This window comes from Parasteatoda tepidariorum, chromosome 1, assembly GCF_982258835.1.
Source record: "Parasteatoda tepidariorum strain Cologne lab strain chromosome 1, Ptep-v5.0, whole genome shotgun sequence".
In the NCBI taxonomy this organism is placed as follows: Eukaryota; Metazoa; Arthropoda; class Arachnida; order Araneae; family Theridiidae; genus Parasteatoda; species Parasteatoda tepidariorum.
The window spans coordinates 46,961,411-46,989,334 of record NC_141755.1 but is presented as its reverse complement, the minus strand read 5'-3'; the positions used below and the strand labels follow the sequence as shown (position 1 = coordinate 46,989,334).

Sequence of the window (27,924 nt, the reverse complement as noted above, 5' to 3'; positions counted from 1 at the left end):
AATCAATGAATCAACTATAAAAGCCCAGAAACTGCATCAAAATAGATTATAAAAATCTAAAGACTTCAAATATTTGATTTTCTTGTCTTAAATTTTGAAACATTAACAAAAACGAGCAGAATTTTTTGTATGAGCGCCTAACTACTTATAACGCCTGTCCTTTATTTTTCAAAATAGTGCGGTGTATTCATTTTTAAATCGTTTCATTGGTTTAAATTATTTGTTGAGCGAGGCAGAGAAACCTCCTATTTTCAGTACTTCACAGTGGAGGTGATTCCCACCATGGGTGGCAAAAATCTCCTGTTGTGGAAGGATTTACGCTAATTTATAGAAGGGGTTCTATTTGAAATCTATTCAGCAGATTCCGAAAACGTTTTTCAAAGAGATTTTAACCCCTGATAAAATTGAAGATTTACAAGCATTTCACTACAGAATAATTAGTCTAAGCTAGACTGGGACACCCCATGGTTTTCACTTCTCTCAAGTCATCCCTCTGGTCATCACCATCTGGCCATCTGGTTTTTCTGCCTGAAGGGGTTCCATCCATTTCCTCCCCGGAAAATTGTTCTTTTAACTGGAGTTCTCACTTTCCTTAAGATAAGGGGAGAAAATTTCTTTACATTTCTCTCCAACTTTAGAACTTCCAAAGTTTCTTTCGTTCGCCTCTCATTTTTTTTAGTCTGCTGTGCTACTAATTTTTTTCATATAGATAAATGTTTTAAATTTAAAGATTCAGCTTATATTACTATAATTTAATTTTACAGATAGCATTTTCAAATACATAAATAATATCAAATAACCTAAGTAGAAAAGCATTTTTTCCAAGTAAATTATTTTAAATTTAAATGAATGTCTAAGTAAACTAGTTTAAATAAACGAAATCAATAAATATTATTTTTAGGATTTGTTTTCTGTTCTTATTATAAAAAAGGACGCGATTTTAAATAAATACGCTATGTATTGCTGAGGAAAAAGGCAGTGACTTATATCAATATACAGGGTGTCCCAAAAGGTCGTTTACAAACTTAACATGCTGGTCTGTCATATCATGATGAACAAAATTTACATAGGAACTTGTGTCCGAAAATTAAAACTGAGACCGCTAGAGGGCGATAAGTGCAGGTTTGGATGAGGAGAAAAAAAATGATATCGATAGCGGTGTTAATATGATTTTTATTATAAAACATCATTACATCACAGCAAATGCTCAAAATTCCTTCCATTCGCCACAATGCGTGAGAATGCAATGCGTTTGGGATAATCGTCAGCGCACAATGCCTGTACTTTTTGGAAGTGGTAGGGGTGTTGCATGTCATCGTGCAGTATGCGCATTATGGTGGAACGAGCTACACCCAAGACACGTTCGCCTTCTCGGAGACTTCTTTGCGGGTTGATGGCATACTCCTGTAGCACGGTTTCCTCTATGACAGGTGTGCGTGTAGCACGTTCTCGACCGATGTGGCTACGTGCTACGAAAGCACCTGATTCACATAATCTGCGGTGCAATCGTCCAAACAAAACATGACTTGGCTGGCGTCTGTTTGGGAGGCGCTCAGGGTACGTCCGTGACGCGGCTCGTCCATTTCCATCAGCGGCGCCGTATACGTAATGCATGTCGGCCATTTCTGCGTTACTAAACTCATTCATCCTTCTCCTTCAACGTCCACGCCTGAAATGATTGTTTTTCCCACTCTCCCGTTTTCGTGCAATTATCGCCCTCTAGCGGTCGCAGTTTTAATTTTCGGACACAAGTTCCTATGTAAATCTTGTTCATCATGATATGACAGACCAGCATGTTAAGTTTGTAAACGACCTTTTGGGACACCCTGTATTTGCTACTCAAGAGCTATAACATCATACATAGTAGTACTACAATACACATTGAACACAATTCTACAATATACATTCTTAATGCTAGTACATAATCTATACTTTTGTAATCTAAATTATGTTATTTAGTTAATTACTTTATTTTTATATATAACCATGATTTTTTGTGGCTACTTTAGTGTTTTTTTTTCATTTGTGCAATATTATAGTTTGACTCTGAGTTACAGTTTCAATAAAGTCTTATAAATAATGTCTTGTTTGTTTATAAGATTCGGAACTTAAATATTTATAACTCTTACACGTGAATAACCCTTTTGAATGAACATTATTAAACTGTATCATCGTTTATACATGGAAAAAATATTTTTCTTTTCGTTTTACTGAATAAATTTTACATTAAGTTTGTGCTTTATTCTTCGTTTTTAGTAGAAAAAATGAAATTCATAATACGCTAAAAAAAGAAAAAAATTAAATTCCCTGTAATTTTACTATAATGAATAATGAGCTTGCATTTTGTCTTTTCATTTAATCAGCGATAGCTTAAATTTTTTATAGTACAGCTTTGACATATCGTGAAGCAAAGAGAAGCTACATTTTAGAGGGGGAAAAAATTAAATTCCTTTTAATTCAAATATGGGAGCCGCGATGGCTCAGGGGATAGAGCGTTCGCCTTCCAATGAGGGAAACCGGGTTCGAATCCCAGTTGATACGAATTCCGCATCCGGCTTGCACCAACCACAGTGCTGATGTGAAATATCATCAATTGTAGACGGATCATGGGTTAGAGTCCCCTTGCCGTTAGGCCTACCGCGGGAAGTTCTCGTGGTCTTCCTCTCCATGTAACGCAAATGCGCGTTAGCTCCACCAAAAAGCCCTCCAAGAAGGCACATTTCTCCCATTACTCGATACAGGAGTTCCCTTGTCTTCTGGATTGGGTTCAAAATTACAAGGCTGCGGAATTGGGTCGGCTCTTCAGCGACGGTTATAAAATTAATTATGGGGTTACAGGGGTCTGTTTAGAAGAGATTTGGGTCCGTTAACGGACCCTTCACAAAATATCTTTTCATAAAAACGGACCCTTCACAAAATATTTAAACTTAAAAACGGACCCTTCACAAAATGATTTTTCTTTTAATCGGACCCTTCACAAATTTGTTTATCTTCATTATTATTTAATTAATAGAATAAACATTTTCCAGGGCAGAAAACAAGAAAGATGGATGTAAACGAATTAAGTTTTGTCTTCGGCAGACGATTCTTTCATTATTCGTCCGAAATTAATATTCTGCGTTCAGCAGTATAGACTAAATACCAAATATTTGTATGTTGCATCTCTAATTTAGAAGCAGCAATTGTTGTTTATTTTTTAAAATTTAATTTTTTTAATTATAATTTTACAGTGTTGAGCATAATCTTGTATGTCTTTACAATTTAAAAACTCCTTGAAAAAGTTTTTTTTTTTTTTGCAATAACGGATCCTATTTTCACAAATTCATAAAAGCGTACCCTGGTTGAAAGAATGTGAATAATTTTTTCACAATTTCACGAAAAACGGATCTTTCACAAAATGTCTGGACAGACCCCTGGGTTAAGTCTTTTTGTCAAAGGATTTTGATGGACATTAAACGTTAATTGCTTAGGAAATTCTCTGATATTAAAAATATTTTTATTGGAGTGTATCAAAAAGTTAGTAAAGAGAGTAAGAGTTATAATTATTAAAAACTCTGCATTATTCTTTAAATTACGATATTATAATTAAAATTTGGCTTTTGCCGAAATCGTCGTAAATATAATAGTAGAAAAGAAAAAGCTACTTTTTATTACTGATTTATTTTAGTATTTATCGTGAATGTATTCATGAACACTAAAATTGTTTATTTATTGCGAATCCTCTGTTGCTTTACTTGAAAGTATAATGAAAGAAAACGTGTGTAGTGAATGAATGCAGAAACGTGTATGAATTGTTATCACACAGACGTCAAGTCATTCAAAAAGAGTTAGTATGTGGAATATTTTTTTTTCTTCTTATTTCCCCCATTTTTTTAATGTTGAATATAATATAACAACCGAAGGAGATTTCTCGCGCTTTTCGAGTTATGCAAAAGAGCTGGAAACCTTGGCCCTCCTATTATACCTAACTGAGGTGGTCTATGAGTTTTCAAACGAAGTTATGAATAAAACTAAAACAGTGGGAGACTAAAATTGTTCAACGCTCGTCACCTACTTGGTTTTTATTATTAGCGGTTCCCCTTTCATACTTCATTCCCCCAGTTACAAAAAAGAGTTCCTCAAAAGATCTCGATGTCTTCTTTTCGAGCCCACGAGGAAAGGTTAAATGTTGTATGCTTTTTTTTTAATTCTCCCATAACTTGAAGAAACAAAATTAGTTAAATTTTTAATTAAAAAAATAATCGTCGATGTTGATTGATTTTGCGCCTTTTCGAAATAATGCGCCCATGGCGTTCGCCATACTTGCCATACCCTAGATACGCCACTGGATCCATCTACCATTGAGGACATTTTATACCAGCCCTGTGATTGGTGTGAGCCGGGAGCAGAATTTGCATCACCATATTGAGAAGAGTACAATCTATATCCTAAACTCTAGTGCGGCTGTGGTTTTTAAATACAAATAGTTTGTCGAAATCCTGCTTGTTGCTGTTTCAGTAATTGTATTGGTTCTGATTTCCTTTTAAAGGATAACAGTTTACACTTCTACATGAACCTCATCAGGTCTCATAGGGGTATATAAAAAAGTTTTTCTTAATAGTTTTTTTGAAAAGTTCAAAAAACTTCTTTTTTATATTTTAAGAAATTTCACTATGACGCATAGTGATTCATTTCCTTTACTGGTATTTCGCATACAGGAAAAAAATACAATAGTGTCCACATTTCCAAAGCCCATGAATGTAAGAATTTTAAAATAAGATTTATTGAAACATTTTCAGACGATTATTTGAGGAATGCCGGAAAAGGCCTCACTTCTAGGGCAACTAATGTTGCATAAATAAAATGGAAAAATTTGAAAATGGTATAAAATATCGAGGGAGAATTTTTTTAAATTATCTAATTTTCAAAGATGAAATTTGAAAATAATAAAAAAAATCATATTAATTCAATAATGTATGTAAACTTGTGGTCCTTAATCATTCAATATACTAGAGATACCTAGAAAAATTATTTAAAGGGCAACTCAAAATAATTTGTCCAGGGGTCAAAAAACTCTAACGACGGTTACAGAGGGGCTTATTCCTTACAAAAACTCACTTTTTTTCTACGATAATTTTTTTTACATAAATATGTGATCTAGTGTTCTCTCTAAAAATGGACCTTTGAGCATTTTATTTTTGTAAACCATTCTTGTATTAAAAATAATTTAAATTTATATATAGGGCATTTAGTAAAATATTCATTCATTTTCAAATTAACAGGTAACTAGTTGTCGTTTAATTTCGGTTACTTACCTTTCAGAGTATAGAGTAAATCCTCTTCTATCTGGCAAATATTTTACTCAAAATACGTACAAATGAGTAGTTGACGGTAAAATTTCTTTGTTTCTGATAAAAAAAAAATTTAAAAAAATTCGAACTTTTTTTATCATTTGTCTGAGAACTTGACCTTTCCGAACAAGATGCAATAGTTAATTAATGCAGTTAGTTAATTTTACAATAATAACAGTTAGTTAATTTTAGTGTTATTTGAAGATTCAATATTATAAGGCTCCAAGCTGTAAACAATTATTAATTTTTCCAAATTTTTTTTCTGTTTTAATGGTTTAGAATACATTCTAATGACATGTCCACGACTATGTCAGAGCTGCCGAATTTCATGCATGGTTGGGGAGTGCAGTACGTAGGCTTGCTTCGATACGCCCACCGATATAACTCGTGGCGGCATCCTGTTTACAGGCGAATCATCATTAAGGATGAATCCTTAGCCACTTTTAATATCTCATTATTCTAGGGTAACTACAACGTTTACAATTAAGCCAAATAAAAAAATCTTTTTTAATTTGGAAATAAAAAAATATGCTTAGGAGCCACTTTCATAGCATGCTCTTGATCCCACGTGAATGGGATTCGTGTATGTGAGAGCAGTTTCTCGTATTGTTAGAGAATCTAACAAAAGGTCGTAGGGCATCGATTCCGCTAAGACCCTCCAAGTACATGTAATATACGTGGTCGTAAAATTTGTGGAATCAAAAGACTTGTGGTCTGTCGTTGAGCAAGACTATAGGTACAGGGATCGGGAGAAAAGTTTCTTTCCCTTCAGATCTATGCCTAAATTGAGAAAGTGGCCTCACAAATTATATCCCTACTGCAGAGGATCAAAACGTTGATGATATGCCTTCGGATCATCCTGAGGAATATTTTTCCGACAGTCACCAATGACCCATTGTGTGACATAAATGAAATACCTCACTAAGTACCATCTCTTCTGAAGAATTTTCTAAGCATTCCCATGCACGTGACGTTTTTTGGGCAGTCGGATGCGCAAATGCACAGTTCTCCGTATATGCGATTCACGCATATCCGATCTCCGCCGACAGAGTAGGAAAACTTGATTGTTAAAGGACCGTTCACGCTGTGTGCGATTCATGCATCGTTTGCCGTTTTGAGAAAATAAAAATCTGATTGGTGAGTTTTTCACAAGTGAAACATTTCACCTGCCAGGCTCTCATTATCCTTTGACGTTAATCAGCTTTGTATAAACTACATGAAGTGTTGTTGTTTTTGTAGTTCATTTACGTCGCACTAAGCTGCACAATGGCTATTGGCAACGATCTGGGAAACATCCCTGAGGATGATCCGAAGACAAGTCATCACATTTTTTATCCTCTACAGAGGGGATGGCACTTTATGGTAGAACAGTTTAGCAAGGCCCTATACCGCACACCCTCGGTCTTTACGCGAACTGAACCAAATGATCACCCATCCGCACACTGACCGCAGTCAGTGATGCTTGACTTCGGTGATCTGCTGGGAACCGTGTCTTAAGGATCAGTCCACTGCTGGACAACTGCATGCAGTGAGACTAGCCTTTATATAAAATTTATATCACCAGTCAGGTTCCTATTCTCTCTCGACAGTGATTTGAGTTTCATACAGTAAGAATGGCCTAGACCAGGGGTTGCCAAACTTTTTTGATCATCGACCCCTACATAATTTTTCGAAATCTCCATCGACCCCCATAAAAGTAATTTTCTGTTAATTAAAATAAAACTCTATTAGATACTGCGTTTGTACATTTATTTCATGATTTTGAACGTTTATTAAAGTAATAGTACATAGTGTAACAATAGTTTTATGAAAAACATATTAATGTTGAAATATAAATACTTTAATATTTATGAAATTGTAAGTAATTGTAAGTAGAAATAATAAGTAAAGTAACTGCGGATTTATTGCTTCTTAATCAATGACATGGGTGTGCCTGGTGTTTTTTTTTTTTTTTTTTTTTTTTTTTTTTTTTTTTTTTTTGCAAGGTCCGTTATATTGGGTTCAAAATTGGTCAATTTTAGTCTTAAATCCCCGCGAAATTCCACATTTATTTTATTTCTTTTCTTAGTTAAGATTGAATTTACGTGACTGAAACCGGCTTCAACCATATAGGAACTTGGAAATGGTATCATAAATGGCTGAGCTATTTCGTAAAGTCTTACATATTTTTGCATTATATTTATATTTGTCCAAAATTTGCTTATTGTTAAATTTTTAAAAAGCGTCCTTGCTTCAAATCCCCATAATAATTCAGCAAGCTTATCTTGCAGGTTGATGTCCACGTTTTTAATTTGAGCTGAAAATGGCACAATAATCCGATCATGGATGGCAATGTTTTCCAAATCAACAAAACGCTGTTTAAAATCGTCGCTCAAATTTTGAAGATTACCTGTATATATTTCTAAGTCTTTTTCTTTTATTTCTAATTGTCACATATCTGAAAAATACTGATAATCCTTCGACCAATCGACCCTTCCGGTTCAGATCGACCCCCATTCGACCCCCTGGCTCAGATCGACCCCCGCTTATGTTAAATAGACCCCTGGGGGTCTATATAGACCACTTTGGCGACCTCTGGCCTAGACGAATGCCTCTTAACGGTCCTTCCCACTACATACATACTAGTTTTTTATGTATGAGTAAAAATAAACCTTTTAAAATCTCTTAGGACAGTAATGATTTTTTGACTTTGAATCTGGCAACATTTTTGTGTGGTCAGTGGTCAGTTATTTATTTACCTTTAATAAAAGATTTCTCCGTGTAGAAGTGCTCACCGGCACATTAAATGCTGCTTAATTGATAATTGTTCTTTATTAATTTTCATTAATTGATATTTGTTTTTTAAGAGTAATTGCTCTTTCTTCTTGTAACTTCTAATTTAGCGCAATTGTTTGTGTTAAATTTTTTTTTGGAAAATTTCCTTTCAAAAGTTTTTTTCTGTCTTTAAATATTAAATTAATTAATTTTTCTGGACTGATTAATGTTAAAAATCTGTTCTTTATTGTCAAGGCAAGTTGTCAGTTGTGGTATAGTATCTTCTCATTCTTTTTTTTATATTAATATTTTGAAAACGCGGAATTCTTCTATGAAAACCATACAATTGCTCATTATCGTTTTATTTACATATCAAACAAAACTTATTTAAAATTAAAAAAAAATATTAAATCTTGACCAACGGTAGAATCACAACGACGTTGTCTCAACGTTACAGAAATCTTGCAAAAAGATTTATAATCTGGGAAACAAAGAATCATAATTTCAATTATTTTGAAAAATGTTTTTTTTTTCTTTTCTGTAGAATTATTTCTAGATTTGCTGTTCTCTGGTGTTAGAGGAGTAATTAACGTTTATGATTTATTTTTTTTTTGCTTTAAGAATAAAAGAAATTCTGCTAGGATTGTAATTATTTAGAATTTCTGATTAATATTTTAAAAGGTAATTTCAAAACCTCAAAAATTTATAAGAATTTGTTCTAGAATTTTTTTTCTTAAGAGCATCTTTTATATTTTAATAATATATGACAGTATTGTTACGAATTCAGATTTGTAGCAAAAGAATTAATAAATCATTGCTCAATATATGTTTCTCCTTTTTTTATTTGATTGAAATAAGATCTATTCTATATCTTTGATGTGACAAAATGTTAAATTGCACATTTGAGACTTCATTTTATTGTTCTCAACTGGCGCTGATTTCATCGTAAATATAAGTAGTGTTTTTATCATTTTTTAATTTGTTTTGATCAATTATTGATACGGATTTTCCTTTTGTTTTTTAAAATCCCGATATCTTTTGTTTCTCAGTTATTACTATGGTTCTTTCCATGAATTTTTTAATACTTATATTATTATCTCACGTAAAGCTCTAAGGACACGTTTGATTGATTTATCTCTTTTGTAGCAATTCCATTTTTTCAACTTTTCTATAGCTATTGCAACCAATATGTAGTTTTTAAAATTCCGATATTTTTCATTTGTTATTAGTTTGACACAAGAAATTAAAATTGCGGATTTAAATTCCCATTCCTTGTTTTCCGTGCAAAATTTTAATTAATAGTATTATACATCCATGTGATATTTTGATTATGTTTTGAGAGTTATTGATATTAATTTATACATAATTTTTACTGTGTTAAATTAATAGATTTTTAACAATCTTGATTGAAAATTTAAATTAAGTGTTTTTATAGGTTCTAAAAGATACCAGCCATTGAAGTTGTCTGCCTTTTTATCAAGTGTCACTATGGGACCCAAATTAAAAATTGGAACGCACAATGGAACATTTCATTGTGATGAAGTTTTAGCTTGTACTATGTTGAAATATGCTAAAGATGAATTTAAGAATGCTGAAGTTGTGAGGTAAATATGTATTTCTTGAAATATTTGATTGTTTCCATACCTTTTGAACATCCTATAAGTATTTTTCTACTATATATCTTTGATCCGAACATCTTACTTCTTCAGACATCTTATAAATTCCTATTGATCCTATAGTATTGTTCTGCTTATAGCATTAAAAAATTGTCCTGTTTGTTGCAGGGTGATATTAAACTTTATTTTCCTTACTTCTATTTATTACCATTTATTTTATAGTGTTTATTTAGTTGAATTTATCAGCATTTAACTATCATAATGAGACATTAACTCTTCGGGGTTTGAAGAAATAAGAGCTTGTTTTTAGGATAATTATTTCGTGAAACAAATATAACAGCTTTTATATATTTATATTTTTTAAATTACATTATATAAACACTATATATTTTATACATTTTCATAAAATTTTCTACTTTGGGTATGAGTTGCAAAGGATCATCTTAAAAATAAAATACAAAATACCTTTGTAGACAATGTTTTAAGTCTTTAGTCTGTTTTAATTTATAACTTTTACAGTTTCTCATTGATGTTTAAATAAATATTTCCAACTTGTTAAAGTGTATATCAAATTGTTATTATGTATACTGGAAATTTGTATAGTAAATTTCATTTTTTAATGAAAACACATTGCTCATTTTTATTACTTTAGTCTAATGAGCCCCTTGTTGAGATAGTCTGTTTATATTCCTGATGTCTATGTTGGTTTCAAATTGGAAAATGTTTTAAAGTATTTTATTTGTTTTAAACATTTTAATTTGACTTAATGTAAAAGCATATGAATTTTTTCTTTAAAAAATTCTTTATTATTTTAAATTTGTGTTAATAAATATAAATATTGCTATACATTATATCAGTTGGCATTTAATTTGTCCTCCAATTGTTTTATTTTTTCATTAACTCATTAAAAATGTATTTATTATAATTTTAATGAAATTCAGATTGCTTTTTTAGATTATTTATCCCTTTTTGAAAGTTTTTGACCATTAGAGCGCATCTATATTTGTTGTTGTGAACTTCCTTCAAATATATGTAGATCTCAAAATAGAAACCATTTTTCCAGAAAATTTCTGATTGCTGATTTTTATTTTTTAAATATCAAGTAGTTTTACACTTGTTAAACATCACTTTCTTATGATTTTGAAACCTAACAAAGGTTAAAAACATTTTTCTATAACCTTTTTTTGTACAAGGATTGTTTTGCAAGCAATTTATTGCACAGTACTTTTAAATTGTGCTTATAAATTAGTAACAAGTTATAATATTCTCTACTATTTTTAAACATCTTTTTATTTTGCAATGTCTTTGATTTAATGGTTCTTTGCATTCAAAATGAGCCTCATGTCAAAATCTGTTAAAATTTTAATTATTTGGGGACTGGTTAATTAATTATTCTAATCATTGCATATTTGTCTATTTAAATTGTTATTAGTGTTATTGTTTTAATAAAAAAAATTAAATGGCAAATTTCTTACTATAACCTTAATTGCAAACTTTTGGGTTAACAAATATGTAAAAAAACAAGCTCTTTTTCTCTCATTTTTATTTTTTTTTCAAATTTATAATGCACATTGATATTTTAAACATAATGATTGTTAGTTATGTATAGTAAATATAAAAGTATAATTAGTCATAGTTTTATTAATTTAAGAATCTTACTAATGACTATGCAAATGCCACTATTAAGTTTCATTATTGAGTGTACATATCAGTTTTCTTCGTAAATCTTGCATTGAATGCTATGAAATGAAAATTTATAGATATTTAACTTTAATATTTTGAGTAAAATTTATTGTTATATGTATATATATATTTTTTTTTTTACTAAATTCATTTCAAATTTTTTCGTTTGAAGGACACGAAACATGGATATTTTAAATGAGTGTGATGTAGTTGTTGATGTAGGAGGGGTTTACGAACCTAGCGCTCATCGATATGATCATCATCAAAAGTAAGTGAGGGTTTGGATTTTTGATTTATGTCAATTGTGCATTTCATGTATAACAATTGAAAAAATATTCTATTGAATAAAAAATAAGGTATTGGTATTGAATTTTTATGAGGAGCAAAGTGAGCAATAAGATAATTAAAAGTGGTGTTTTCATACTTATTTTTAGTGCATATTAGTTTAGTTTAAACAGTGTTCACCCTAGGAATAGAAAAAGGCAAGGTGCTTTTCACAGAAACAGGCACTTTGAGTTTTGAAAGTGTACTCATTTACCGCTGTTAAAATTTATCAAAATGTGTAATATTATGTAATCTTTGAATTTGATCATCAATTTTTAAATTATCTTATACTATTTTATGTGTTTATTTCATAAAATAATTTGCACTCATTATCAAAATAACAGAAAAATTTGAAGCTTTTGGAAAATAATTAAAGGCCAAACTAAAATTAAGACAATCTCTGTGCATAAATTTTCATCAGATAAATAAATAAAGTTAAAAAAGGATTAATTGATAAACATTTTGAAAGCTTAAACTTAAAATTATGAGAAAATAAACGTTTAAAGGTGTATTTTCAATTAAAAAGTATTTATTTAAAAAGAATAACAGCTTATTGTTATAAAAGGGCAGGGAGGGTACATTTATAGGGATTAAAGGGCAGGCGGAGTGAGCCGTGTTTCTAAAAACGCTTAGGGGGATCACCGGTTTAAAAGTGATTCATATCATATTTTAATGACGTTTCCTAATTTTTTATCATATAATTATAGGGAAACTGAGAATTGTTTTAAACGTTAGAATTTTAGACCAATATGCCCAGAAGCAGAAAGTGCCTAAAACTGCGACGTACGTCGCAGAACAAACGAGGTCCTGCAGAACAATTTGTATCTTGAAATCTTGAATAAGTGACAGCATATTCCTGCGATAATAATTTATTAATAATTCATCGTCATTAACAAAATTTTTCACCTCAAAAGTGATTGAAAAAGTAACAAATCAAGAATGTTTGCCTTGGTTTAAAAATAATGTACAGTATCTGTGTATGATCCTGTATTTTAATAAATGAAAATATGTATTTTTCGGCGGAAGAGCCGCGGCGCTATCGAAAAAAAGTTGTTTTTTTCCTACATGCGGCGCTTCCGATGCAGCGGCGCTTCCGACGAAATATTTTTTAGTAGCAAAAAAATTTGTCAAGGAAAGTTATTTAAGATGGAATAATTTTCTGAGAGAAAGACTATTTAAAAAAATTAATAACGAAGTCGACGAAATATTCGCCCATATCGCGATCTGCTGCAGAACATCGCCAATTCTTAGCAAACTTTTTGGCAGCAGCCTGTAAGAAAATAAATAAACGAAATAATAATTTTGAAAAAACATCGCATAAGGAGAAAATTTAAAAGGTATGCATCTTGTATCCACCCCCAGCTTAAGGAAAAATCGCAAGCTAGAAATCTATTTAGCGCCTTGGCAATTGTAATTTGAGCGAACAGAAAAGGAAGTATAGGTCCCTAAATCCGACACTCACGGGACTGACGAAATGCCGAACTTCGGATCTCTTTCGGAAATTCCAATATGGCCCCCAAATTTTACTATAATTCAATTCCACTGTTAATTTCAGAAAAACCAATAAATTTAGTCAAGTTTCGATCGTAGATTATGATGGGGTGAATTTAAAACTGGCCCATCTTAAGAGAAATTTTACTAATCAAAATAATAATCTATATAATATAATCAAGAAGAAATAATCAAAATCCTATGAAGAAGAAATAATCGTTTCTTCTTTGGAGCGAGATCATAGTTCTCGTTTTTTCTTTTAGATAACATTTTGTTTTAACAAAAGACGCTTACCTCGCAAGAAGAAAAAAAAAAAGCTAACAGGGAACTACAAAAAAAAAAAAAAAAATTTTTTTAACAATTAATGCTAAGAAACTAACAATGAATAACAACAAAAAACAAGCTAAAAACTAATAACGATAAAAAAAAACAAGCAAGCAACAATTAACAAGAAAAAATAAAAAGCGGCAAAATAAAAAAAAAAATTATGAATCGAATAAAAAACCGCAACTAACTAACTAACTAAACCGCGAAAGGGATAGAATTCATTTTGTTGTCCACGTGGTAGTTTCAATGTCAACTGGGTGTGGCCAATTTATGGTCAAACAGAAGAGGGAAATTTGGGGGTAAAGCACAAGCACAGCTGTCAAGATTGATTAATCAGTTTTTTCCAACTTCCATTTCTTTATTTTGTTCATCGGAAATGCAAGTGTTTTTACTTCTCACTTTATTTTAAACTGCTTAAGAAACAGATGTTTCTTTTGACACAGATTTATAATTTTTTTTTTCAAGCTTTTTTATTTTTAAAAGATAAAATAAAGTAAGTTACTTCAACAGAATAAAATTCCAAATAAAAAGAATATAGCTGATTTTTTTTGTCTTATCAATAAAAATTTCTTAAAAAAAAAGATTAGATCAGATTAAGTGCCAAATTTTGGAATGCTGGATTAGGGGTCCCATACCCTGTTCTTTTCCCCAACCCCTTTTAAATATTGAGTCACATTGGGTTATTTCCAATGAAGGAGAGGGCATTCTACCCACTAAAATTCCACCCTCAAAGATTGTGAAAGTGAAACTTATTTCCCGTTCGCTGATTTCTTCAGAATTTTTTTGGGGCCTGTTTAGTTATTTCTTATTCTTGTTATTATTAGTTATTTCGTTATTATTAACTGCTTCGTTATTATGTATTAGTTTTTCCTCAAATTGTTAACGGTAATAAATTTTAAAATCTTTTTATTTTAAAATCTTTCTTTTAATAAATTTTTATTTTATTTTTCTTATTGCATTGTTTTACGGATTCCTGTAATCAGTTCAGCCTTAATTCAGCTACTGAACATATAAATATTTTTTTGCTGTTCTTCTGTTTTTTGGCGCGGTGCCAACTAGTAAGAACAACTTTATTTTATATAGTTTTGTTGTTTTTTTTTCTTTTATTTTGCTGAAAGAGAAAACTTTTTTTGTTGCTTTTTTTTTTGCTGAAAAAGAAATTTTTTATTATAATTTAGAAATTAAAACTTTATTTTGTGAAATGCATAAAAAATTTAATTTTTTATTATACAGATATTCTAAAAGGTAATTTAAAGGTCTCTTCTGAAAGGATGCTGATATACGCGGTTCAGCGCCATTGCGGCGCTTACTATAACTTTTTTCTTAAAAAATTCATTTTTATCGAGGTGCGGCGCTTCTGACGAAGCGGCGCTTTCGCCGAAAAATACGGTATTTTAATGTAAAGCTAACTTTTTTTCGCTGTGAAATCCTTGCAGAACATTTGTATATATTAATAAGTCCTGTTGCAGAACATTTGAAAATATTCTGCTTCTGGGCCAATATGTATACCTAAAATTTGCCTCCACTTCTGAGGTGAGCTTTTGTCACCATGTTGAATTCACTGCTGGGGAGAGAGGGTTTAAAAAAGTATAAACCTAACCTTTACTATCTAGACTAGTGAGGTATTATTTATTGTATTGTGTATTTTTATGCTTAATTCAGTGAAGCCAAAACTGAGTCATTAAGACTAGTAGTTTTGTTATAATCTATTTAGTATGTATAGTTTATAGGAAACACATTTTTTTCCAACTTATACCTACTTATGTCTTTAGTGTTCTTATCTGATCAAGTGAAGTTATATTTGTGTGTTCTTCCCTCTAGGTAGACCCAAGGAAACCAAATGCAAGTCAATAGGACTAATTGTTCAAAAAGTTCACAAGTTTTTGCATAAAAAGTACAGTTTTGTATTTATACCTATTTATATGTTTGACATTGTTATATTGTCAACAGAGGTATATTTTTTCAATGTACTAGTTTAAGCTGAATGGAAGAAAATCAAAATCAAGTCAATTTGACTAATAATTTAGAATTATAATTATTTTATTCGTAAATAAGTCCAAAATTGTGAATAACTCGTATAACTTCTCTATTATAACTTAAAATTCTTATAACTTCTTAACTATTAGTTTTATGGACTTGTATTTAATCTCATTAGGTTACATCATAAACAAAATATAAACAAACAATACAGTATTATCTAGATATGATTACTGTTGACATAAATAGTTATAGATCAAAAACTATTTTTTATATGTTATACTAAAGCTTTTAAACTTCTATACTATTTGTCTTATCAACTTCATTTTGGTCTCTTTAGATTCAGCTGTAAGATAATACAAATAAGACAATATTTTGGTTCTCTTCATTATAGATTCAGATACGTCGGAGAAATATGTATCCAAATACAAAACTGTAATTTTTAACTATAGAATATTAATTTGGTTTTATTCAATTCTGTGGGGAGAAAAATATACGTAAAAAATAAAATGAATAACTTGACTAGATAGGAATATCAGACATTTATAGGCATAAGTCAAAAATTTAATTTTTATGTACTATACACTTTAAATAGCTTAAAACTTCTAAACTATAGATCCTAGATATGATGCATTAGATTCTACTTCAGGTTTCTATGTTAGGCGTGACCCTCAACTTTTTAGAACAATTTCCACCATTTCCTAATTATTTTAGTAATGAGTTGTCTTTGTTTTAGGGTTAGATATTCTACCACTTTGATGGTTTGAAGCAAACTAAAGACAACTTTAAACATGATGTCAATCAAAATCAATCAACAACAATCAAAATGTTTAAATTTTTCTCATAGAACAAAATTTGTATGCATATACTTTGAAATCGGAAGGATGATCTCTTTTGTGGTAAATTTTTTCTTGGTTTACAATTGCAAATAACTGATTTTTTCCCTTGTCATTCAAATAGCTAGTAGTGTCTAATAATGAAATTTCATTACAATTTTTTAGAGTACTAGGCTTAGAATGTTATAGTTTTATTTTGAGAATATTGTTTATTTTCAAATTTCAATGATGCTGGAATGTTAAACAATGTGATGATCATTAGATCTAAAGAAAAAAATGTGATGTAAGTATATGTAATGTATATGATATTAAATTGCCTCTGAAACAAATACACAGAAATATTTTATAATGATTATTAGGTCACAAAAATTAAGGTAACTATCATTAAGTCATCATCATTAGTGTATGTTACAAACATAGGTAATTGCGTATGTTACAAAAAATTGTTACTAAAAAGATTGTGATCATTAGATTACAACAAATATTGCAATGATCAGTAGACTATAAAAATATGAAATTAGTTCTGCATATTACATATTGTTGTTACTAAAAAAGGGGTAAATCTATAAATCTGTGTTTTGTAAAATTTAAAGAACTGAGATTTAATTCTGATTATCTTTTAGCCTTTTTTTATTGAGTAAATGGTTTGAATTGTTGTAAATGCTTACAATTAATTGAATTTTGAGTTATTTTAAATTCAATATGTTATTTAATGATTTTAGGTCATTCTCAGAAACAATGAATTCTTTGAACAATAACTATCCATGGACCATCAAACTCAGCAGTGCAGGTTTAGTCTATTATCATTTTGGACATCAGATCATTTCTAGAATATTAAACTTGGCAGCTGATTCAGAGGAAGTTAAAGTTATATTTAACAAGTTGTATGAAAACCTGATTCAAGAAGTTGATGCAATAGATAATGGCATAGATGCTTGCAAAACGACAGATGTTGTGTGGGTTTATTTGAACATTTTATCTTACATTCCTCTAAGTTTTTTTCCTTCTTATTTTGAAAATTAATTTTCAATTTTTTTTACTAATAACTAATTCTATTACAATTGTTTAAAAACTAAATAAAGTCTAAGGTCTAATGTTTGATTGTAATAAAATAAAAAATTTTGTTAAATTGTTAGCTTTAACTTTGTATACCTTAAAAATTAAAATTATTGAAAAATTAAAAAAAAAAAAAATTGAGCTGCTCGTGTGTCAATTCTCCCTACCTTTTAGAAAAATCCCTAATTTTAGGGGATTGTTGAAGAATCTGCATGTTTCTATTTTTGAGAATAATTTAAAATTTACGTAGAAAAGAGAATTTCTATTAAATTCCCTTTTTTATTTACCAAATATTCATAAATTTTGAAAAATCCCAACGAAAAATAATTCCTAATATTAAGAAGTAATGAGTAGTGAAAAGAACATTTCATGTAAGAGAGAACAACTTGATATGTTAAATATTACAAATGTGTTCTTAAACATCTCTATTTTTTTTTAAAGTTGAATTGTAGGTGTTCATATGTCATTGTAAGTAAAGTGTTTTGTGTGAATTTTAAATTATATTAATCATTGTGAAAATTTTTAATTTTAAAAAAGACTAATAAAATCATATTCTTTTAAATATTATTGGAAAGTGTTATATGTCAACTATAATTTATACTTTCATCAATGGTTATGCTGACTTTATCTTAAAGTTACAATTATGTTTAAGAGGAACATGGCTTCTTTTCAAAGGGAAAAATTGCCTTTTTAAAAAAATTTTGCAAATTCTATTTCTTTTATAAATTTTTATTGTCTTCATATTTTACAAGCAATATTCTACACTTCTGTGAATAATGATAAAAACCCATTGAATTTTATAAAATTTGAGCATTTTGTTTGCTTTTTCTTTTAATAAATTTTTTTTATTGCCAATATATATAGAAAATCAAATCTTTTCATTGCTTGCATGTTTTTAAAAATAGACAGAATTGTTATAGCGTTAACTGTTTTTAAATTGTTTTAGTAGATAATAAAAAAGTTTGAGTACAACAGTGCTTATCCCAAATTTTGGCTTTTTATATTTTTACTTCATCTAACAGTGTAGTATGTTGCATAAATGTCGAAATTGATGATTCATTCAAACTATTCAAAAACCAATGAATTTATTTAAACAATTATTATATATATATTTTTGATCAGTACAGTTATAGTTTATCAGTGCTTAGTTTTTTTTAAATATTTTACTCATTTATTTTATTTAATATTTTTAGTTATAAAGTTCACACCAATTTAAGTGCAAGAATTAAACATTTGAATCCACCTTGGAATGAAAAAAATCAGGATGAAGTAAGTATAGCCTCATTAATATGAATTAAATTTGTATTCCCTTTTAGCTGTCAGGCATGAGATTCTTCTAACTTTTTGTGGAATTTTGATTTTAATTCACTGACATCATTTGATCTAATTTTTTTTAAAAAGTGTTTCATCATTGCATAGTCTAAAATATTGAAAAAAAGAAAGAAAATTAATCATTGTAAGCTTTTAACATCTAGGTGAAAAAAATTTCCAAATTTAAGATTTGGAAATTAATGATTAGAATTTTTGCATACAAATATTAAAAATTGAAAAAAAAATTTCCAGAGAGAAAATAATAAAGAAAAATGCTATGCTAAATGCCTACTTTTTCTTAATATTTCTGTAATGATGAAAGCTTTAGCTGCTTCCTTCATTAGGCGTGGTTGAAGTATAGTGGAATTATGAATGTTCATTTTGGCCAATATTGAATGAATAAAAACAATAATGTTGAGTTTCCAGGAAATAATGTGCAAATCATTGAATGTAAATTTAGATTTTATTAAGCATAATTTGTAAATTATAAAATGGCCATTTCTTCAAAAAAATAAGAAATCCCTTAAAGGGATGAAATAAAAATACTCTCTATTGAGAGATCATAAAGGCAGAACAACCTCTGACCGTTAGAAAATTAAGGCTGGGGAGGCCCCCCGAAGGGGTGCCAGCCACTCCAATTTAGAAATTCAAAGTGAATATATTTATTCTCAACGGACAGAGAAAGAGTATGGGTAGGAGATCCAAAATTTGGCGATTTATCATAATATATCATAGCCAAAAACAAAGCCAACTAGCATATCCACATGGGTTTAAAAGAACACCTTGGCGATCACGAGTCGCCAACAAATTTATGTGAATTATTATAACCATGCAACCGAAACATTTAGCCGTTGGATTATTAGAATAAAAAGTTATAAATAGATTTTTGTTTTCGATTAGAGGCGACAGTGAATTAATATGTCTGCTTAATAATGAAATAAAAAGAAAGTATCCGTTACATTGATCTGGAAGAGAAGAAATAAATATTTTATGTTCGTTTAAAAAGATTAAGTTTTTGATTTATTTTAAAAGTAATTCTTCCATTAATAAAAATAAGCTTAAGTAATGAAGGATATTTTAAAAGATAGAAAATAAATATGTGTATGCCAATTCTGGCATCACATATATCCCCGCTGGACACAGAAAAAAAATATATATACATATATTTTTTTTTTTTTTAAATTGGATCTCCCCCCATGTTACAAAAAATTTTATGCATTGAAACATAATATATTCAAGGAACAAAATATGAAATATACACTTATGTATAATTAAATATCAAAGTAAAATTATTATTCAAAAAAAATTTTAGAACATACAGTTGTAGTTCTAAGATATACTTTTAACACTCAAGTTACTAAATATCATATGTAAATGTTCTGAGCTATACATGCAAAATTTTTGCTGAGTATTTAAAATGCTACATTTGCTTAGCATTGTCATGACCTGGCCAGGATATTTTTAATTTCTCTCAACTCAGAGAGAAGAGCAAACTTACAATATTATTATTTCTTCCTTTTCGTACAAGTCCTTTTCTTGAGAAAAATAATTTACTTCAGTTTTGTTTGCCTCCATTATTTCAAACTTATATATTTCAGCATGAAACAAAAATCTGAACATTTTATTATGTTCATCTAAATATTTATACTCAGCAGAAAGAATACTTATCTTTATTTTAAACAATTATTAAATAGCTCATTTAAAAACATTCACTAAAAGTTGCATTAGCTTTTCACAGTAAAAGTATTTAAATCAAAAAGTAGTATTTTGGTGTGTATTACTTGTATTAAATAACCCTTTTCTTATGCACAGGAAAGTATAAATATATTATCTTATTTCAATTCACGTTTAAAAAAATTTAGGACTGAGTAACATGTCCAATATTGTTAATAAAAATTCTTGTTGTTACATTATTACAACTTATAATCCATGTAATCTTTACGGTTGTTCTAAATTTAAAAAAAATATTACCATTGAATTAATTATTCATGTTTATTTACATTGTAATAAAAAAATCTTATCTCTATGTCACTTAATGAATTTAATTACCTGGCGCCTAAGTAAAGAAAATCACCATAAATCATTCCGCACAGATGCCTCCATGCAAAACAACAGCAACAATGAGATAGAGTTTAATCAATATAGATATCAAAATTTATTTATACTGTACTATAGTACTTGTTAAATGTGAGCATGTGGTTGAAATTCAATTATATATATAAATACAAGTATTATTTATGAATTCCATATCTTATAAAATATTCATTGTTTACCAACTAATCCTAGAATGCTTTGTGTTAGCATCCATTGTGCATAAGGGTTAAAGATTGAACTATAAAAATTTGAAGAGTTCTTAGAGTAAACGATTTCATTCATGTAAATATTTATATTGCTTGAACATTTAATCAATCATACAGTTCTTCATATTTCAACTGCACAAAATATCTTTACGCCAAAATTTTTACTGTGATTGCAACTTGTTAAAGTCTGTTTTCATTATCACATATGAAAACCAAATAAAAAAAATATATAACTTGAAATGCAAAAATAGTAAATATATAAATTGAAAATACACTTGAAATAAAAATATATTTATATGAATGGAAAAAAAATGTTTTACTTTATATTTGTAAACAAAATGTTACTGCCTTTACAGCAGGAAAGACTCGAAAAATCAGATATCTTTCATTCACAAAATCAAAAAAATTATTTTTAAACAATTCTATTCCTTAAATTGTAATGAGATTTATAATTATCATTATTCCTAGAGACATTATCGTTATCATTTAAATGTTCCTTTCTTTTATTCATTAATAATAATCTATCAATATGTATTTTAAAAATCCTACCATGATGATTATCTAACATTTGAATTGAATACGTTACATCAGTATGCTTTTTAATAACCTTGTAAGGACCAGAAAACTTTTTGTTATATTTATCCCTTGATTTAATATACACAATATCATTAGGTATTAAGCATCTGAGTTTTGATTTTTCATTATTACTTTTGTTTTGTTTACATTGGGCGTCTGTAATATTTTCATAAGTTTTATCATACATTTTATTTAAATCCGAAAGAATTTTATCCAAATAATGACCTTTATCTATTTGCTGTACTTGAATATCGGGATTATAAGTATCAAAAATCAATGACAAATTTCGACCGAAATGTATTACATTAGGTGAAAATCCAGTTGTGCTATGCTTAGCACCATTATACAAGTTTTTATGAATTCTTGCTGCATTTTTAAAATTTATGCCATCTTTCATTAAAGAATTTATTGTTGATTTTATGCTGGTATTGATTCGTTCACTAACAGAATTAGCGGCAGGATGTGCACAGGTAGTGTGATTCATTTTAATTCCTAATGATTTTGAAAAATATTCAAATATTTCAGATGTAAATTGAGTACCTAAATCTGTTAAAATCATATCAGGTCTGCCATAAGTGCAAATATATGCAAAAAGACAATCAGTGACAGCTTCGGTAGTAATTTTTGTTAATGTAAAAAGTTCTAAATGTTTGCTGAAATGATCAATAAGAGTTAAAATATATTGTTGATTAGAAAAAGGTCCTACTATGTCTAAAGAAACAAATTCAGATGGTCTTTTGGGAATAAAATTATTTTGTAAAGGAGCGTGAGGTATTCTATGATGTTTATTTTCCATACATTTGGGGCAAGATTTAACAAAATTTTCTGTATCTGAATACATACCATACCAAAAATATCTACATTTTAAAAATTGGTAAGTTTTCTTAATTCCAAAATGTGGAAGATGAATTATTGCAAGAACTTTAGATATTAAGGATTTAGGAACAACAATGACTGGAAATTCTCTATCATTTTCCATATGTACATACATTAATAATTTAGTGTCAGAATCAATAAAGTAATGTTGATTGGATTTAGTAAATTGTTTGTTTTCAATATTGTCTCTTATTTCCATCACATTTATTTTTATTATCATTATTAATTGAAACAATATTGTTTATCTGCTCTTTTAAATTTGAAATTTCCGAATTTAGATTTAAGATCTCATCATTACCTTTAAATTGATTGTTAATAGCTGAGTCTATATTCTGAAGTTGTTGTGCTCTTTCGACAGCATTCTCATAACTTTTAATATTTTCTTTCAAAATTGTGATCTTAATATCATGAGGAAGAGCTCCCATTAGATGCGTGTACTTTAAAGTATCAATTGCATCTGAATCATTTAAGTTAGGATACACTTTATGGAAAGTTATGTTTATCCTATGAGCTAAGGATCTTATTGTCTTCTGAGGTTTCAACAAAATATTATTCAAAGCAAAAATAGATGAATTATCATCTTGTCTAAAAAAATCCAAAAATTTATGTTTTATTTCATTCAGTGTTTTCATTTTAACCAATGAAGGTTCCTCAATATAAAATTTTAAAGCATTGCCTGAGATTAAAGATCTAAAAGTTGCAATAGCTTGTTCTTCATCCAAGGAATTAATCTTAACATAATCTTCTAATTGAAGAAAGAAAAACTTTAATGTGGTTGGATCACCAGCAAAGGGTTGAATATGAAAGTTTATATTATTTTTACGTTTAGACATATTTAATAATCAGATAACTTAAAATTATATATAGATATATAAAAATGAAAAATAGTTATACCAATTAAAATATCAAGTTAAGAAAAATAATAATCATTTTTAAAAATGAAAATATAACAGCAATAATAAATTGTAATCATTAAAATAAATAGAATATAAGATATTCATATTAAATGAAAATTAATTCCAAAAATATTTAATGAGAATAAGAAATAATTGCTTTAAAAAATGTTATGCATTGAAAATATTAAGTACTGAATCTGTAAAATAGTCAGTTAGAAATTGAAAAGCACTAAATGCAATTATCTTATAATTGTGTAATTTTAAAAAAAATTTTACTGCAAAAAAAAAGCACTGCAGTATGTGTAAAAAAAATTTCTCTCCGATTTTGATGAAAGAGAGAGAGAGAAAAAAAAATTCACTGTTGAGAGACACACACACAGTTGACTTTCATCTTTTCAAAGTGAGAAACACTTTCTTGAAATTCTTTTGAAACAGACACATTTGCTGGAATTCTTTTGAAACAGACCCGAACACTCTTAAACAGGTAAGGAACACCGTAGAAATTGATTTCAATCTTTTGGAAGAATATTATGAGAAGCACAGAAGACTCGTTTTTCTTCTAAAAACATCTACTGCTGGAAAAACTCACTGGTAGGCAGCGCTGGACAGTAGTAGATTAGATATTCATCAGGATCTTGAAGATTAGAGAACACCGGCTGGAGTTTCAAATAGGATGTAAATAGGGATGATACATGATTGGCAATTTTCTTCAAAGATACGTTTCCCCGTCTTAAGGCACCATTTTTATAATGATGAAAACTTTGCTGCTTCCTTCATTAGGCGTGGTTGAAGTATAGTGGAATTATGAATGTTCATTTTGGCCAATATTGAATGAATAAAAACAATAACGTTGAGTTTCCAGGAAATAATGTGCAAATCATTGAATGTAAATTTAGATTTTATTAAGCATAATTTGTAAATTATAAAATGGCCATTTCTTCAAAAAAATAAGAAATCCCTTAAAGGGATGAAATAAAAATACTCTCTATTGAGAGATCATAAAGGCAGAACAACCTCTGACCGTTAGCAAATTAAGGCTGGGGAGGCCCCCCGAAGGGGTGCCAGCCACTCCAATTTAGAAATTCAAAGTGAATATATTTATTCTCAACGGACAGAGAAAGAGTATGGGTAGGAGATCCAAAATTTGGCGATTTATCATAATATATCATAGCCAAAAACAAAGCCAACTAGCATATCCACATGGGTTTAAAAGAACACCTTGGCGATCACGAGTCGCCAACAAATTTATGTGAATTATTATAACCATGCAACCGAAACATTTAGCCGTTGGATTATTAGAATAAAAAGTTATAAATAGATTTTTGTTTTCGATTAGAGGCGACAGTGAATTAATATGTCTGCTTAATAATGAAATAAAAAGAAAGTATCCGTTACATTGATCTGGAAGAGAAGAAATAAATATTTTATGTTCGTTTAAAAAGATTAAGTTTTTGATTTATTTTAAAAGTAATTCTTCCATTAATAAAAATAAGCTTAAGTAATGAAGGATATTTTAAAAGATAGAAAATAAATATGTGTATGCCAATTCTGGCATCACAATTTCTACATTATTTTGTTGTTTTTCTTTATTATTACTTTATTCTCTTCTTAATAGTTAATTGGACTGTCAATGTATACATATAGTAAAAAAAATTTTTTTTTTAGATGAGTATATAAATAATTGAAATATTTACTTTTTATGCAAAATCTCTTATTATTTATTTTCCCCACTCTTACTAAGATGTTAAAAAGCATGTTTTCTCAAACTTTCCCACACCTTTTAAATAGGGGTGGCTTTATGATCAGATAATTCTAAAAATTGAAATACAGATTCGCCCTTTTCTATAGATAGATACTGAAAAATATGTGGGAACTAAATTTTTCCTTTTTAATAGTTTAACAAATATGGTGCACAGCAATCAGCATTTTTTTTAATACTTCAAATTAAAATTTAGTTCAATTTTTGGATTCTGTCTTAGGAAATATGTGCAAATAAGAAAAACACACTAGAAATGAATACTGGTTATTTTATCAGTAGTGAAAATTATAGATTTGAATAATAAAATTATATTTTTTATGTTCCAGACTAAATGTTTTAAGAAGGCTTGTGAATTAGCTGAACAAGAATTTTTAGATAGAGTAAACTTTTATGGCAAAATTTGGTTACCAGCAAGAGAAATAGTAAAGGAAGCTATTAAAAATAGACACTCTGTGAGTACATGCTTCTTCTTAAGTTTTATTGCATTATATTTTTGATACTATTAAAAAAAAGTTGCAATTTAGGGTGTTTCTTTGTATCGTACGCATAAGCATTGTTTTCATTACAATGCAAAACAATTTACAATCGTGTACTTTTTTTAAATTGTTAAAAAATGTTTTTTCTTTCTTTTTTGACATTGATTCAGACGGATAGTTTTAATACATTTTTATTGAAAATTCTTGCAAAAGGTTTGCTAACCTCTATTTATTTTAAAATTCATATTTTATTAAAATTTCTTGAAACTTTGCTTGAGACATAAATATTAATGTCACCTTGTCACATGTTAAACCTTGAATTTTTAATTCTGAAGGTTTACAGAAAAGTAATGATTGATATGAAAAGTAGTGATTATCTTCATATGAGCATTCTTTTATATTTATAGTAGATTTAATTAAAATTAAAAATATTTTTATTGCAGTTTTTCTCCTCTATGCAATAATTAAATATGATAGCTGTATCAATCATATTTAATTGTTGCATATAATTTAGATTTCAACTAAATTAGCTTGAAAATAAATTCTCTAATTTCTTCCCCCCTCTTTTAAGTCCAAGCTGTCTATTTTCCAATATGTTAATATAATATATTGCCTCATATTTAGCTTTACCAAATGTAAGTATTGTTTATTCATATAACATATATTGTTTTACAACATCTTTATTTCAGTGGAAGTTATAATCTGTAATAGTATTTCACTATCTTAAGACACCTTTGTAATCATAAATTTAATGTGCATGATCAAATAAATAATTTTTTTTTTTAATCATAACAGTTTATCTTAAGTTTAAAAATGTTATTATTGCTGGACAAACATGTCACTATTTATAAAGAATATTTTAAGAGATGAAAACTGCATTACTGTAACTCTTTTTTTAAAATTTAATTTAATTAAGAGTCATCAATAAAATAATGAAGTGTAGCATTTGCATTGTTTCTAATCTGGTATTTTATACTTTACATGTTTTGCTTTTAAATTTTTGAATCTAAAATTGTATGGTTTCTTTTAAATTTTTATTTAAGGACACATTCTTCATGCAGTCACCATTGTTTTTTGACCGATTCATGCTCTTCTAACATTAAACTTAATTTATGTTGTATGTTTTGTTTTAGTATCAAAACATTGCTAATTTTTCTGTTAAATTATTGATATGGCATACTTACATCTAGCTCTTGTGCCATAAAACTGTATGTTCAATTAATCGATCATTTACTTTTAATTACTAAATAAAATTACAATATTCTTGTTACATAAATAAAGAATATTGAAGTTTTTTAAATTAATTATAACATTTTAGGAAATAAAAAGACAGATTTTCTCTATTTTCTTTTTTTGTAATATGAAAATTGATTCCTTAAAAATATGTATGGTTGTTCTAGGTTCATCCAAGTGGTGAAATTATGGAATTTGAAAATGGTGGTTGTCCGTGGAAAGAGCATCTTTATGATCTTGAGACATCAATGAAAATTGAGCCACCCATTAAATTTGTAATTTATACTGACACTAATGGATTATGGAGAGTTCAATGTGTTTCAGTGTCTCTTTTTTCTTTTGAAAACAGGTAGGGCTTGTTTTGTAAAATATGCAAAATATCTGAAAATTTTTTGGAATACAGTTATCAACGATGGATTTTCTGTGATTTTTAAGAAAAGCATGTAGTTTAACTGGCATTCTGTACAATAAAAAATTTATATTTTTATTTATGACCATAAAATTATGGAATGTTTTTGAGAACTGTTTTTATGACCTTTTAGTTTTGATTATTTCTAACAAACTTTTTTTTTCATCTTATAAAAAAGCGCATTTTTTGAATTTAAAAAAAACTTTTTTATTCTTTGGATGAAACTTATTTAAGTACGTAAATTCAAACTTATATGTCTAACAAATTTAAATTTATAATCATCATAATTAAATATATAAAAGCTAGAAGCATTTTTTTATGTTTGAAAAAATATGTAACTTTTATAATACTGCTAAACTAGTATTTTATTTTGCACTTTCGTATGTCTATACAAAAATATCATGAATAACTTTTTCATTTTATCTGTGGAAAAACATTACTTCAAGTTATTTTCTAACAGGTATGAATCTTTTAATGTAAATTAATTCAATCAAACAGTTTGTGTAAATTAAATTAATAAAACAAAGTAAATATTTTTCTTGATTATTTTGATCAATTATATTCTTGGTCAATTATATATCTTGATTATTTATCTTGATATTCAAAGATCAATACATTTTTAATGATTATATTTTTCCATGGGAATTCAGCCTGAGTTAATCCTGAATTTTTTTCCTAGTGAAAATATAAAACA

At 28.5% G+C, this 27,924-nt stretch overlaps 1 protein-coding gene across 4 annotated transcripts in view; it reads left to right on the top strand.

Moving 5' to 3' along the window:
- The window catches only part of LOC107451376 (MYG1 exonuclease), a 39,754-nt gene that overhangs the window by 10,588 nt on the left and 1,242 nt on the right, over positions 1–27,924 (top strand). Inside the window, exons 1-7 of one of the 4 annotated variants that reach the window (XM_087162692.1) lie at positions 7,917–8,044; positions 9,520–9,688; positions 11,556–11,651; positions 17,061–17,294; positions 18,588–18,663; positions 25,439–25,564; positions 26,989–27,170. In XM_087162692.1, coding sequence (XP_087018818.1) covers positions 9,573–9,688; positions 11,556–11,651; positions 17,061–17,294; positions 18,588–18,663; positions 25,439–25,564; positions 26,989–27,170 — 830 coding nt within the window. In that variant the 5' untranslated portion in view covers positions 7,917–8,044; positions 9,520–9,572. Of the gene's footprint in view, positions 1–7,916; positions 8,357–9,519; positions 9,689–11,555; positions 11,652–17,060; positions 17,295–18,587; positions 18,664–25,438; positions 25,565–26,988; positions 27,171–27,924 lie in introns of those variants that run through there. The other 3 variants (XM_043057398.3, XM_043057402.3, XM_071179911.2) reach the window with 3 other exon arrangements.